Consider the following 14,166-nt stretch of genomic DNA (forward strand, 5'->3'; position numbering starts at 1 on the left):
GGTTCCATGTTGATCATCAGGGCTGTGTAGAGAGACCTTGTCTCAAACAAACAAACAAACAAACAAACAAACAAACAAACAAAAACAAGCCACCAGAGTGGCATAAGACTCCCCCCCACCTTCGTCCTTCCCGCTTGCCGTCCACTGTACCCCTTCTCTGACCCCCTTCATTGAATGTTTATTGTTTCTTGCCTCAGGTCTTAGCTCGGGCGCTTCTTCTGGAACCTTCCCCCACCCCCATCATCCTTCACGGTTAGACTTTTCTCTAGCACACTCTCAGCCACTTTTTCCCTGCCCCCCTCACTCCATCCATCCCTTATTGTGTAGAGCGTGGAGGGCAGGGCTCCGCCATCTCTAGGATCTGGCTTGTAATGTGCCCTTGGCCTTGACTTCCTCCTCCCTTCTGCCTTCTCCACCAGACCCACGGGACTCTCCAAAGAGCCCAAGGTGAGTCCTGGGACCTAATCAATAGCCAAGGATAGGATCAATGATGCAGAGGCTTCTTCCCCAGGGACCCCGGGTCCCCAGCCCTAGACAGCATCACAGCCATTCTGCCTTCAGTCCCCAGTGTAGACCAGAGCAGGGTGATGCCAGGCAACTCTCCCTCCAGCTTCGCTCAGCCCCCCCCCCCCCCATTTCCAGTGTGGGTCTATTGCTCCAGCTGTTTTCTTTTCAGATCTGGAGTTCAACAGAACAACAGATCTAGGTGTGGCAGCCACAGGACACAAAGCTGGCAGGCTGGATCCTGTCTGCTCAGCCACAGGCCTGCAGGGTACTGCTTACCTCTCTCGGCTGGGTCCTGGGAGGAGATGGCTCTGGTTCTGGTTCTGTGGGCCTCGAAAGCCAGTGTGTCCTGGAAACAGTGGCTCCAGGAGAGGCCAGGCCAATTCAGGACCCAGCAGGGGGAGGGAACAGCCGGGTTTAATTAGAGCTTTAAAAATGTTCTGAAGAAAGCCGATTTAGACGTCCTCAGCCCTGCGGGGCAGGGCTGGCATAATAATAATAAAACAACATTTGCACGGAGATTTCATTTTTCATTTACAAAGCACTTTCTGGGCCGGGGGTAGGGGAGGCTCTGGGGTGGCCCAGCGGATTCCTAGCTGGGAGGTCACACACACCCCCCTCCCTCCCAGCCTTGGGTTGGTTCCACCCTCCATCCAAGTTTACAATTGTGATTGCCTGCAGGGTAAACAAAGGGCCCTTCATACAACTGTTTCCGATTCTTCTGGCCTTCATTCCTTTCGCCCTCTTCCAGGAAGAGCACACTTGAGGCTTGTCATTGAGTCTAGAAAAGAGGCTCAGAGGGCCTTGTGAGAAGGGAAAGTGGCTGGGACCTAATGGAGGAAGCTTTCCTCTGTCCCCCACCCCCACGCACCCCACCCCACCCCACGCTCAGGCAGAATATGGCACTGCTGTGGTAGGTTAGTGCCAATGTCTCCTTTGCTCACCTGTGGCTATGACCCCCACAGACACCATGGGAGCACTAGTTTGGCTTGGCTATGTTCGGTGGTGATAGACAGAGATAAGCAGGTGTGAGTCTGCCAATCCCTCCCCACCTGAGGATGGGAATTGTGTGAACAGTGTGGGGGCGTCAGGCCCTGGGGTGCTTGCACCTGCATGGGTAGGAGGGTTGAGGCGGCTGTGGGGCCTCTGTGGTTCACTCAGAGTCATATGCAGTCACCTGACCACTGGCACCCTGAAGGAAGGGGTAACCTGGGCCAGAGGGGGCAAGCATCAGATAGGGCTTGGCCCCTTAAGTGCTGATGGATTAAATAGGAGCCACCTGTAGGGACTCTAGCAGTTTGGCGCGATCCCCCGTGAGAGACTGAAGATGGAGGAGGTCATCGCGGGGCTGGAAGGGTTCACGTTTGCCTTTGAGCAGGATGTGGAATTGCAGAAGGGCACTGGGCTCCTGCCTTTCCAGGGCATGGACAGTGAGTGGCAATGGCATGTTCCCCTACCCAGGTCCTTGCGGAGCTCTTCTCTCTGACTTCCTTCTGTCTCTCCTACAAGGCTTCTGGGTAGTTCACTGTCCAGGATAGAAAGGCAGATTTCCGAGCTCCCCACTGGCCTCCAGGGCTCCCTCCCTGGCTGTCCCCAAAGACTTGCACCTCCTCTCAGAGATGGGTTGAGTTTAAGTGGAATGTAGAGACTGGTTCTGGAAGGTCAGGGGTCGGGGTGGGGGGAAGGGCTTGGGTAGAGGGTGCCTTTGACTCACAGTCGCCACAACAGGAGACAAATGACAGATGCTTCTGATGGCAGAAACTGTGGCCAGAAAGAGGCGGAGACAGGAGGATGACTATGAGTTCCAGGTCAACCTGGACTGCAGAGTCAGACCTTGTCCCGTAAACAAACAAACGAAGAAACAAGTGAACAACACGAGAAACAAAAGCCCAAAGATGGCAGCCCGAGAGAATGCTTGGGGGCTCGCACAGATCCAAGCCCGCAGGAGGCTTGGGTGGGACTAGCTGAGGAGGAACTTGAGGCTCCCTGGCAGGGAGCTCAGCTCTGGGGAAGCTATCGTCTCCTCTGTTTCCTTCTCCAGAGTCCAGCTCAGCTGTGTGCAACTTCTTCGCTAAAGGGCTCTGTGGGAAAGGTGAGTGAGGTAGCCTGGGCTGGGCAGGAACAGGGATGGCCGTGTGGACCAGCCGGGGTGTGGGAGAGAGTGTGAGATCGGCACCTGGGGTATCCAGCCTCATGAGGAGAGCAGTGGCCTGGGGGTGGCCCACCCCCTGACATTTGTACCAGGGTCATGGGGCTACCCCATTCCCTTCTTTAAATTATGTGTGCCTGTGCGTGGGTATGCAAACGTGAGCACGTGTGTCCTTGGAAACAGAGGTGTTGGATCTGTCTGGAACTGTAGTTACAGATGGTTATGAGCTACCTGCTGTGGGGCTGGGAACCAAACTCAGGGCCTCTGGAACAGCAGCTGGTGTTCTTAACCACTGAACTATCTCTCCAGCCCTGATATTCTCTTCCTATTGGAGGTAGTGGTGGGTCAGGGCCTTTGGCCTGTGTTCTCAGGCTTCAGTCCTCCTCAGTCTAACCCATCCTCTTCCCAACCTTTTTAAGTGCCCCTTAAATTCAAGGTTGATTCCCCACCTTGAGTCACCATGGAAACTGACGCATCATCCCAGCTGTTTCTTCTGCCCTTAGGTAGTCTCTTGAGTGATAGCAACCGCTGCCCCAGGACCTCCCTCTCAAATCCCTCCCCAAATGTAGCCCGACCTGCCCCCAGGCTTCTGGCCCTCTCTCCTGGATTGTGGATCACTTTGAGGTTCCTCCAACAGAAACATACAGTTGCCAAAATACCTTGCCCCTAATAGGAGGGTCCCCCCGCAAAGCCTGCCTATGGATCCAGGTGAAGAGGTTCTTAGTGGGGTGCCTTGGGGACCCCTAGTATTCCGTTCCTAAAAGTCAAGAGGGAGGAGGTCAGGCAAGGAGGGCCTGGAGCCTGTGTGTCCACTTCTGGATGGTTGGATGACAAGGGAAAGGAGCTCAGTGGCCACCCAGGGCTCTGGGCAACCAGCACCTTCCAGGTCCATTACAGACCAGGTCATTGAGGAGTCGTCAGACTCAAAGAGACGGCTTCTTTCTTGCAAAGAAATCAAGCTGCTATTGAGGAAGGTCATAGCATCAGGGATGGCCAGAAGTGTGTGTGCATGTGCGTGGGGGAGGGCGAAGGGGCACTTAAAAAGGACGCCCTGGTCCTGCATGAAACAAGTCCTGTTTAGACACAACCCTCCCTTCTGGTGGCAGTGTCTTCTAAATAAAGATACTGAGGTGGCCAAATCTAACTTTTCTAGTGCCTGACCGTTGTAAGAGACACCTATTTCATGTCTGTGTTCTGTCCTGGAACTCACTCTGCAGACCAGGCTGACCTCAAACTCACTGAGATCCGCCTGTCTCTGCCTTCCGTGTGCTGAGATTAAAGGCGTGTGCCGCCACCACCCGGCAGGCTGGGTTGTTCTCAATATTTGAAGTCACGAATGCATGATGAGCAGGTAGCTTAACATGCATTAGGCCCGTGAGCCCTAGCATGCATGCATAAACTGAGCATGGTGGGCCATGCCTGTAATCTCAGCACTCAAGAGTTGGAGGCAGAAGGATCAGAAATCCAAGGTCATTCTTGGCAATGTAGTAATTTGAGACCAGCCTGGGCTACATGAGACCCTGTTTCAAAAACTAAGAGAGAGGATTCGGCAGCTAAAGGCACTTGCTTCTCTTGCAGAGGACCCTGCCGCAATTCCCAGCACCCACCTGGCAGCTCACAACAGTCTGTAACTCCAGTTCTAGGGGATCAGATGCCTCTTCTGACCTCCAAGGGCTCCTGCACACACAATGTGCACATACACACACAGAAACACATAAAAACAATTTTTTTAAATAAGGAAGAAACAAATCCAGAACATTTCCCTCCCTGCAAAAGTCATGAACACAACAAGCCCTTAGGGTATGCCAAGAGCTGGGCTGGGTATGGCCTTGACTGGGTATGGCATGGAGTGAGGCGACTGCTCTGTCATGGGAGAGGCATCCTGGAGGTTCCTGGGTTTGGCTCTGGGAGATGGGCCCGCCATCTCTTAAGATAGCCTCTTGCCCAGGGTGGTCCTCTGCCCCGTTCCATCCCTTCCTGGGTTGTCTAGGTGATGGGACACTGAGGTGACAAAGATGTGGGGAGCAGCCTCACAGGCCCTGGGGACCCCTCCAGGCAGGCTAGGTGAGGCCTACAGCAGGTGCCGTGTTCTGCAGGGATGCTGTGCCCGCTTCGGCACGAGACGGGCGAGAAGATGGTGGTGTGCAAACACTGGCTCCGAGGCCTTTGCCGAAAGGGGGATGGTTGCAACTTCCTGCACCAGTACGACGTCAACAAGATGCCGGTGTGCTACTTCCACTCAAAGTTCGGTAATGCACTGCCTGGTTTGTGTGGGGGTGGGGAGGGAGGGGTAGAAGAGGCCCAGAAGGCCAGCCTTGTCTGACTGAGCCCAAGCCGCCTGCTTCTCTGAACCCTAAGAAAACAGAACCAAGGCTGGGCCCAGTGGGGCATACCTCTAATCTCAGCACTAGGGAGACGGAGGCAGGAGAAACCGGAATTCATGGCCAGTCCCAGCTACAGAGAAGTTCAAGGGTAGCCTGGACTACATGAGACCTTGTCTGAAAACAACAATAACAACAACAAAATAATAATAAAAAAAATAGGGTCAGTTGAGGTGGTGCACTTTAACCCCAGCACTCAGGAGGCAGAGGCAGGCCGATCTCTGAGTTTGAAGCCATAGTAAGTTTCAGGCCAGCCAGGGCTACACAATGAAACTGTCTCAAAAATAAACCAGTATGGGGCAGGAGAGGTGGTTCAGTGGTTAAAAGCACTCCCTGCTCTTCCAGAGAACCTGGATTTGGTTCCCAGAGCCCATAGAGCAGCTCACAGTTGCCTATAACTCCTGTTCCAGGGCATCTGACACCCTCTTCTGGCCTTCTCAGAGTCTAGGCACACACATGCTTCGCATACATACATGCAGGGAAAACACCCATACACATAAGATAAAAATAAACCTTTAAGGAACCAATAAAAAATAAAAGTAAAATGAAGGATGCAGAGCTGAGTCTGCCGTCTGTTAGTCTCAGCACGGCAGTTGCCTCAAAGGGAAAAGAATATTGTTCCACACTCCAGGCCCGGCTAACCCACACCCAGATGTCTGTCAGGAATAGCCTTGAAAGAGTCACTTCTCAATCCTGCTGGGCCCCGTCAGGCCTCACCACATGAAATGCATTTGGTAGCCGTGCTCAGAATGGTCACCAGTACCCAGGAGGCACCCACACCCCGTCTTCTTCCTGCTCTCCTTCTATTTCTAACTTTCATTTTAGATAAAAATGTCATGTTACCTCCCAAAGGGGAAAGCCTGCATCACTCGTTAGAAAGAGAAGGTCACTGTGTATATAAAGCCACAAAGTTCAGAAGTCTGGTCCCTAAAATTATCTTGTGTGGTCAGGTCTGCTCCAGTCTCCCTTGGGGCCTCAAGTCCTTCTTGGTCATCCAAGGCGCTATTTAGGGCTGATCCCCTTAAGTCACTGCCTAAAGCATTTTCACTTAGAAATGTCCTTTTACTCTCTCAACCCTGGGTTTCTTGGCTTGGTGATCAGACGTGGTACTGGAAACAGGAATGGGACCACATTTGCCTGTAAGTAATTCAGGGCAGATGTGTACACTCATGATTATATGTAACCCAAGGTTGTTTTTTTTTTTTAAGATTTATTTATTTTTATGTATATAGTGTTCTGCCTGCATGTATGCCTGCATACCAGAAGAGGGCACCAGATCTCATTGTAGATGTTTGTGAGCCATTATGTGGTTGCTGGGAATTGAACTCAGGACCTCTGGAAGAGCAGCCAGTGCTCTTAACCTCTGAGCCATCTCTCCAGCCCAAGGTTTTGCTCTTAACAGTGAGTGAATATCTATAATATTACAAAAATAATTATATAATTATAAGCTAGGTGTGGTGGTATATACCTTTAATCCCAGAACTCAAGAGGCAGAGAGAAAAAGGTCAATCTCTGTGAGTTCAAGGCCAGCCTGGTCTATGTAGAATTTCAGGCTAGCCAGGATTACGTAGTGAGACCCTGTCTCAAAACAACAACAAAACCATGAGAGTGCATGCTTGTAACCCTAGTTAGTATTTGGGAGGCTGAGGAAGGAAGATTCAAATTCAAAGGCTGCCTGAGCTATATAGGATGTCTTTTAAAAATCATGTATGTGTGTATGTATCATTTATTCTTCTTAGTCATATCAGGCTGGCCTCAAACTCAAAGAGATCCATCTGCCTCTGCCTCCCGAGTGCTAGGATTAGAGGAATGTGCCACCGTGACACACACACACACACACACACACACACACACACACACACACACACACACACGTTGTTGAGGGGCCTGGAAGCCAGAAAGCACATTTGGTTAGAGCCAGGATGTCCTGTGCTTGAAAGGAGTCAGGGTAGCTAAAAAGACAGAGTGGAGGCTGGAGTGTTGCTGCCACCTGCTGGCCTGGAGCAGATATAGCAATGTGCAGCTGGGAGGGACAGATAGGGGTATACCAATCCTGGACAAATTTCCTCACCATCCCCTCTTCCCCAGGTGTTGACCAACCCTATGCATGAGGTCGTTTTGAGTCTTAAAGAGGCTCAAACCCAGGGGACAGCACTCTACCAAGTTGGCTCAGGATGTGCCAATAAGTCCTTTTGGTGTGAGGAAGCTGATTGGTACTTGCCTCTTCCTGAGGGCTGGCATCCACGTTTGTAAAATGGAAGGGCTGGGAAGGAGAGACAAAACTCTTAGAAATCAAGAGAACCCTTCCTCAGGTGAAGTATCGTCTTGTAGAAAAGCCCCATGTATAAGATAACTCTCTGGCAGACCTTCTGAAGTTCCTGTTAGCTCCTGTCATAGGCCTTGAGGGAGGGTGAAAGCAAAAATATTCCACCGAAAGGAAGCAGAACAGGTCATAATCTTCTCTCTGCTTCAGATCTGCCTAAGGGAAACGTAAAAGCTGCAGCTGCCAGCAGCCTGTGCCTACAAGGCTGCCCCCTTGTGGAAATGCAGTGGAACAAGACTTGGTTTATCCCATAGATACTGCACAGCCTAGGCTCACAGCTAATGCGGTCCCTCTGAAAGGTGCCCACTGGACCCAACCGGAAGCTCTACTCTGTCCTTGGTATTTCTTCCAAAACACCCCTGCCCCTTCTTGGGCTCTGGAAATAGTGGAGGGTTCACAGTGGAGATTACTAGAGAGTAACTTCCTCTTCCAGTGGCAGAGGTCTTCCAAAGATGACGGACAAACAGAAGATGGCCAGGGGATTCCATGGGAAGGAGGGCCAAGGTAAACAGGGTGGGGATGCAGAAGTGGTCGTAAGGGTGAACCTGTTTATATACAGAGAATGTTGTTGGGCTTTTCAGGTTGCTGCAGCAACAAGGACTGCTCCTTCCTCCACGTGAAGCCAGCTCCCAAGACCCAGAGCTGTCCTTGGTATGACCAAGGGTTCTGCAAGGATGGTGAGAGCCCCATGGGCGGGGATGGGATGCACTGAGGGATGAGGGTGATCCAGATGGGGGTGCTCAGCAGGCGAGGAGTAATATTCCCCATGGGGGTTTGTGCCGTATAAATGCCCCCGTGAAAAGCCTTTCTGAAGTTACCCGAGGCTTGTATGCCAGTGGACACACTGGAAGATGCAGCCTGGCATAGGGCACAACAGGCTTCTCAGGCAGGACTGGGGGATGCATAGCCAACCCTTCTCAATGGGTGGATGTGGGACCTGGGCTGAGAAGCCTAGCAGAAGGTCTAGTGCATGAGAAACATAGCTCCCAGGAGCTGAATGCCACTTAAGTTCTAGCCTTTCCCCTGCTCCCAGCCACACTTAGAAGGTGAGGTCCCTAGGCCTTATGATCATGTGTCTTCTGGTGTGATTCTTAGCACTGGTTTGGGAGGGGATGCTGGGGAAAGGTGGCTTGAGCATGTTCTCACCTTCTTTGTGCTGGCAGAAGGCAAGGCTGGGCATTGGAACCCAGGGCCTGGAGCATGGTCAACCTGTGCTTTACCATTGAACCACATGCCCAGCCCTTACCTGAGCCAAGGTTTCTACCCCTGTCTGTCTCCTGGCTTCAGGGACATCAATGGCAGGAAGGCTTATTCACCCTATTTCCAATGGCAAGCTACCACAGCATGCTTTTCCTCACGAGCTATCATGTATACCCCCTCCTCTGAATGAAGCAGACTCTCTTGGCTATTTGCTCTTTGTCTACTAGGTCCCCTGTGTAAATACCGCCATGTCCACCAAGCAATGTGTCCCAACTACTTCACCGGCTTCTGCCCCAAGGGACCTAAGTGCCAGTTTGGGCAGTAAGTATGACTCATCCACTCCTCAATCCACTGGAGTGCTGGGCCCTACCAGCTGGATCTAGACCCTTCTGGACTTCCTTTGCCCTCAGTGGGAGATTATCTAGCAAGTATCTTCCAAGTGATTTTCATCACACTGCTGCCCCACCCTGGAGGTCTGGGTGATGTTGGTTGCGTGGACTCCAGCTCTTTCTCTTAACACGTACTTACAGTGGGGCAGGTGTGTACCTCTCACAGGCTGTTCTAGAAATAAGCGGAAATATTTCTTATCATTCCCCCAGTCCTCTGCAGTTCTGTGCAGTGCTTAGGGTGACGCCTCCTTCCCGAGGGGCTCTGGCATGGGAAGTCTGCAGCAGGCTGGTGCTGAGCATGCTAATGAGCGGGGATAGAAGGCGAGCGCTGTCTCTAGCACACATCCACAACTCTAACACACACGTTCTCTCCCTCTGTCCTATCCCTCTCTCCCTCTCTCTTTCCCTCAGTCCCAAGATGAGTCCTGCACTCCACCCCAGTAATGTGAAGGTAAGTGTAGCACTTGGGGTGTCCACACAGTGTCTGTCTTTTGGCTCCCCCACCTGTCTGTGCTTCCTAGCACTGTACTGATCTCAGCAGACCCCACACTTTTGAGTCCCAATCCTGTAAACGGTACATGTGGTCCTGTGTATGGGGCACCTGCATACCGTAGCTCCTTCCAGGCTCCCCATCCTCTGCCATCTCTGCACTGGGTAGGACCCCTCCATTATCGCCCGGAGGCTGGCCTTTTCTTTAGCTGGGATGGTTTCCTTTCTTGGCTTGTTACTGTGTTTTAAATTTTATTTATTTACTTTGTGTATGTACATGGATACGTGCCTGCCACAGTGAATGCGTGGAAGTCAGAGGACAACCTGGGACAATTGGCTCTCTCTTTCTACCATCCGAGTCCCCAGGGTAGAACTCAGGTCCTCAGGCTGGGCAGTAGACGTCCCACAGGAATGTTTTTCACTGACAAAAATCCAGGACTTACAGTCCAAAGTCAGTTTTCTGAATGAAGACTATGACAATTCATAAATTTCCCTGGTTCCCAGGGAGACACATATTATCCCCATTGTTACCAAGTATCAGTGAGAACTCGCTTCAGTGGTCAGCACACTACTATCTTCAGGCCATGCCCAGCCCATCATACTTCCCCATCCCCCACCTCAGTGCTGGAAATTGAACCCAGAGTGGATCCTGGGTGGCTAGGCAAGTGTACAGCTAACACCCCCAGCCTCCTCATGCTTGTCTCCCCCGCCCCTACCCCCTTCCCCCCCCCCACTTTCTCTCTTTTGAGGGCTTTTTGGTTTTGTTTTTTATTTTTTCTTTCTTTCTTTCTTTCTTTCTTTCTTTCTTTCTTTCTTTCTTTCTTTCTTTCTTTCTTTCTTTCTTTCTGTTTTTGTTTTTTAAAGACAGGGTCTCATGGTTTAGCTCTGGTTGAGGTCTGGCTGGCCTGGGACTTGCTATGTAAACCAGACTGGTCTCAAATTCAAAGGTCCACCTGCCTCTGCCTCCCCAATGCTGGGATTAAAGGCATGCACCATCACTCGTGGATAATGGCTTTTTCTATAACTAGAGACATGAGAATGGTTTTTTTAAGAGGTTGTGGGGAAGGCTGGAGACATGGTTCAGTGGTTCAGAGCAGGCACTGTTCAGTTCACTGTTCAGAGCAGAATGAACCCCAGTTCAGTCCCCACCACCCAGGGGATCTGATCCCTCCAGCCTCTGCGAGCACCTGCATGTACCTGCACAACCCACACACATACACGTACTTATTAAAAAACAAAATAACTCTTCAAAGGTTGGAGGGAAATGAGAAAACTGTTTTGTGTTGTGGGATGATCTTCCAGGCCTTGGAGCAGCTTTATTGGACCAGCATCACACATTCATCATCTACACATTGCCTGTTTTGGTTTGAATGTGCTCTGATCACTAAGTGTTGGGGTGGTGCCTACCGGGCTCAATCATCCTCATGGGACTAGATCCTGATGAAAGTGGTTGTTATGAACCAAGTTGGCTTTCCCGGCTTCCTTGCTCACCATATGACCTCTCTGCATGCACCTGCTCCCTCTTCACTTGGAATAGCACAAGGCTCTGCCCAGAAGCTGAGCAGACATACCTTCCAGGTCTTAGACCTCAGTCTCCAGAATGTGAGCTTGGCAAACCTCTTTTCTTTGAAGTTACTGAGCAGGTAACTTCTTCCAAAGGCATGCTTTTGGTAATTAAAAGTGTTAAAAACTCTGGGGAGGTAGAGGCAGGAGGTTCAGGTCAAGGCCACCCTTGGTTGCATCTTAAATTTGAGGCTAGCCAGAGTTACATGGGATACTGTCTCAAAAATAAAATCTCTCTCTTTCTCTCTGGTGTGTGTGTGTGTGTGTGTGTGTGTGTGTGTGTGTGTGTGTGTGTGTGTGTGTGTGTGTATGCTCAAGACATGTCATATGAAATTCTCAAAGAACTAATCAAAAAAAAAAAATGGCCAGGCAGTGGTGGTGCACACCTTTGATCCCAGCACTTGGGAGGCAGAGGCAGGTGGATTTCTGAGAGTTCAAGGCCAGCCTGGTCTACTGAGTTCCAGGTCAGGCTCCAAAGCTATACAGAGAAACCCTGTCTTGAAAAACAAATAACAACCACAACAAAAAGATATGTTGGGAACAGCAAAACAAATCAACGCCACCACCCTAATCTCTCATGTCAAAATACAAAAAACAAACCCCCAAACCACAGAACACGGGTATCTGGGTGACCATGTCTACACAGGGAGTCTCTGGAGCAGGGTTTTCTCATGATGTCACTCTATCTGCAGCTTGTCAAACAGCCAAAGAATCTAGCAACTCCAGCTTCTTCTGGCAACATTGTAGCAGCCCCCTCCCAGGCAAAGCCCATCGTGTCCCATCAGAAGAGGTGGACCCTGCCTCCTGCCTGCAGCTCAAGGGCCCAGCCTGCACCATAGGTAAGTGAAGGAGCCCACAGGGCAGGGAGAGCCCTTCGGTCTGCTGAGGGCTGCAGGGGAGGGCCAAGCACCTAGTTGGAGACCATGACTCCACATCTGCAGCTGAGGAGGATGCCATGCTGGGGAGGTGCATGCCTGCAATCCCAGCATGCAGCAGGCTGAGTCTGCAGGACTGACTGCAGCAAGTCTGAGGAGGCTCATTTAATCTACATAGCGAGCTCCAGGACAGACAAGGCTACATACGGAGTGAATCCTTGTCTGAAAAGAAAGCTGAACTGCTGGGCATGGTGGTGTAGACCTTCGATCCCAGCGCAGAGGAGGCAGAGGCAGGTGGATCTCTGTGAGCTGGAGGTCAGCCTGGTCTACAGAGCGAGGTCCAGGTGTACTAGGGCTGCATAGTAAGACCCTGTCTCAAAATAATTAACTAAAATATAAAAAATAAACAATGCCTTTATGAGGTAGATGACTGTCTGTCCTGCACTGTAATTTTTCTCTTTAACCAAATAATCAGATGGTGTACGCCTTTAATCCCAGCACTTAGGAGGTAGAAACAGGTGGATCTCCGTGAGTTCTAGGGCAGCCTGGTCTACAAAGAGAGTTCTAGGACAGTCAGGGCTGTTACACAGAGAAACCCTGTCTTGTGAAAAAAAAAAAAGTGGAGGCAGGAGGATCAGAAGTTCAAGGTCATCCTTGGTTATATAGAGAGGCAGTTTGGGCTACACAAGACCTAGTTTCAAAAAGAAAATACAGTTTCACCAGAATGCTAGGCAAGAGGACAGAACCCTTTATTTTCTTGTATGTTTGACTTATGAACTTTGAAAATCAAGAAATACCTTGTCTGCAATCTGGGAGCTGAATGTGAATCCTAAGTTTCTCTCTTTTGGGTCCAGATCTTGTGATTATTCTCAGAATGGTCTCAAACTACTGCACTTACAAGGTCTTCCCACCTCGACCTCCGGAACAAGACCCCCGAGAGGCTGGAGAAGCCAATACATTCTTTAGAAAACCAGCCTGTGGTTCCCTGGACATGCGGGGACTTTTCTTTGGAGAATTGATAAGAAGGCATGACCTTAACTTTCTCTCTTTTCTTCAAAACCCAGGCCACCATGCCCGTGAAGAAAGCTGTACCAGCTGGAGTCATCAAAACCTAGCCTCTAGCAAGGGAGCTGGAAGCCCTCCTAGTGACGGGGCTCCATGGCCTCACCAGGGAATTCCGCACATAGTGGTCCAGTGAGCCCCATCACCCCAGTGAGATACAGGATGCAGAAACAGCCTACAGCATCTGGCTTATTTCCATCTATCCTGTACATGAACAAGCTGCCAAAAATTAGAGCAGGCAGAGGTCGGCTGACTGCGGGAAGGAGGAGTCATCTGTGAACCAGTGGAGCAAAGGGCACTGAACTCCACCAGGTCAGTCGGTATCCCATGCTCAGCTCCCATGCTCTTGCAGACCGCTCTGGGTCAATGGCCTCGAGTGCTCCCCAAAATGGGCAATGTAATCAAACAGTTGCTTTTAGCTCGACAGCTGTTTGCCTGTATGGCTTGTATAAATTTGAGAATACATTCCGTGTCTTATGTGAAGCTGTATTAATCCTCCCCACACACACACATACACACTTTTTTAAACACCTCTACCCACTGAGCCTTCTTTTCTGGCCCTGGAAATAAATATTTTATTTTATTTTTGTTTGTTTGTTTTTCCAAGACTGGGTTTCTCTGTGCCTTTTCTTTTTTTTTTTTTTTTTTTAATGATGTGTCAAAACAGCCACCTTAGGGAGACCATGGTGGGAGTGTGGACTGGCTGATCGTATTGAATCCATTCAAGGAGGCCTAGGAAAAGAAGTGATCAGCTTCCTTTTCTTTTTAAAACTAAGTCTGGGATCCCAGTACATAGAGAGGGTGCTACCCATGTACTGTAGCATGGTTACATGGATTCCATGTATTCATGGCCCGTCTTCTCTGCTCAGTTAAACCTAATACCTTCACAGACACACCCAGGGGTGTATCTCCTAGGTGACTGCAGCCAAGCTGACATAGAAGATCCCCCTCACAGGGGGATTAGGCATGGGCATATAGAAAAGGCTTATCCCGCTGAGTTAAGGCAGTGACCAGGACAGTGGTCTCCACCACAATGAAGCAGACACAATGCCATTTATCTCCTGGGAAGAAGGGGGCAGCTAAGCGGACTTTTCCAGTACAGAGAAGGGCAGCTTGCAGAAGGACTAGGTGGAGGATGGCTACCTCCTTCAACATGAGACAATGGGTAACACGGGCCCAGGGGCCGGTTTGCGGGTTCGGCTACCATTTTGAACCACTTTAGGATGCTATG

At 50.5% G+C, this 14,166-nt stretch overlaps 1 protein-coding gene across 1 annotated transcript; it reads left to right on the top strand.

Annotated features, from left to right (window-relative positions):
• Positions 1 to 1,396: 1,396 nt before the first annotated feature.
• Positions 1,397 to 13,525, top strand: Cpsf4l (cleavage and polyadenylation specific factor 4 like). Its single transcript, XM_052758980.1, is given in 8 exon segments — positions 1,397 to 1,988; positions 2,021 to 2,127; positions 2,548 to 2,596; positions 4,750 to 4,902; positions 7,939 to 8,034; positions 8,785 to 8,878; positions 9,358 to 9,403; positions 11,691 to 13,525. Coding segments are annotated over 8 exon segments (849 nt in total). The 5' UTR covers positions 1,397 to 1,831; the 3' UTR covers positions 11,838 to 13,525.
• The last annotated feature ends 641 nt before the right edge of the window (positions 13,526 to 14,166 follow it).

The sequence above is a fragment of the Peromyscus californicus genome, unplaced genomic scaffold (assembly GCF_007827085.1).
Source record: "Peromyscus californicus insignis strain IS unplaced genomic scaffold, ASM782708v3 Scaffold_3__1_contigs__length_106647218, whole genome shotgun sequence".
In the NCBI taxonomy this organism is placed as follows: Eukaryota; Metazoa; Chordata; class Mammalia; order Rodentia; family Cricetidae; genus Peromyscus; species Peromyscus californicus.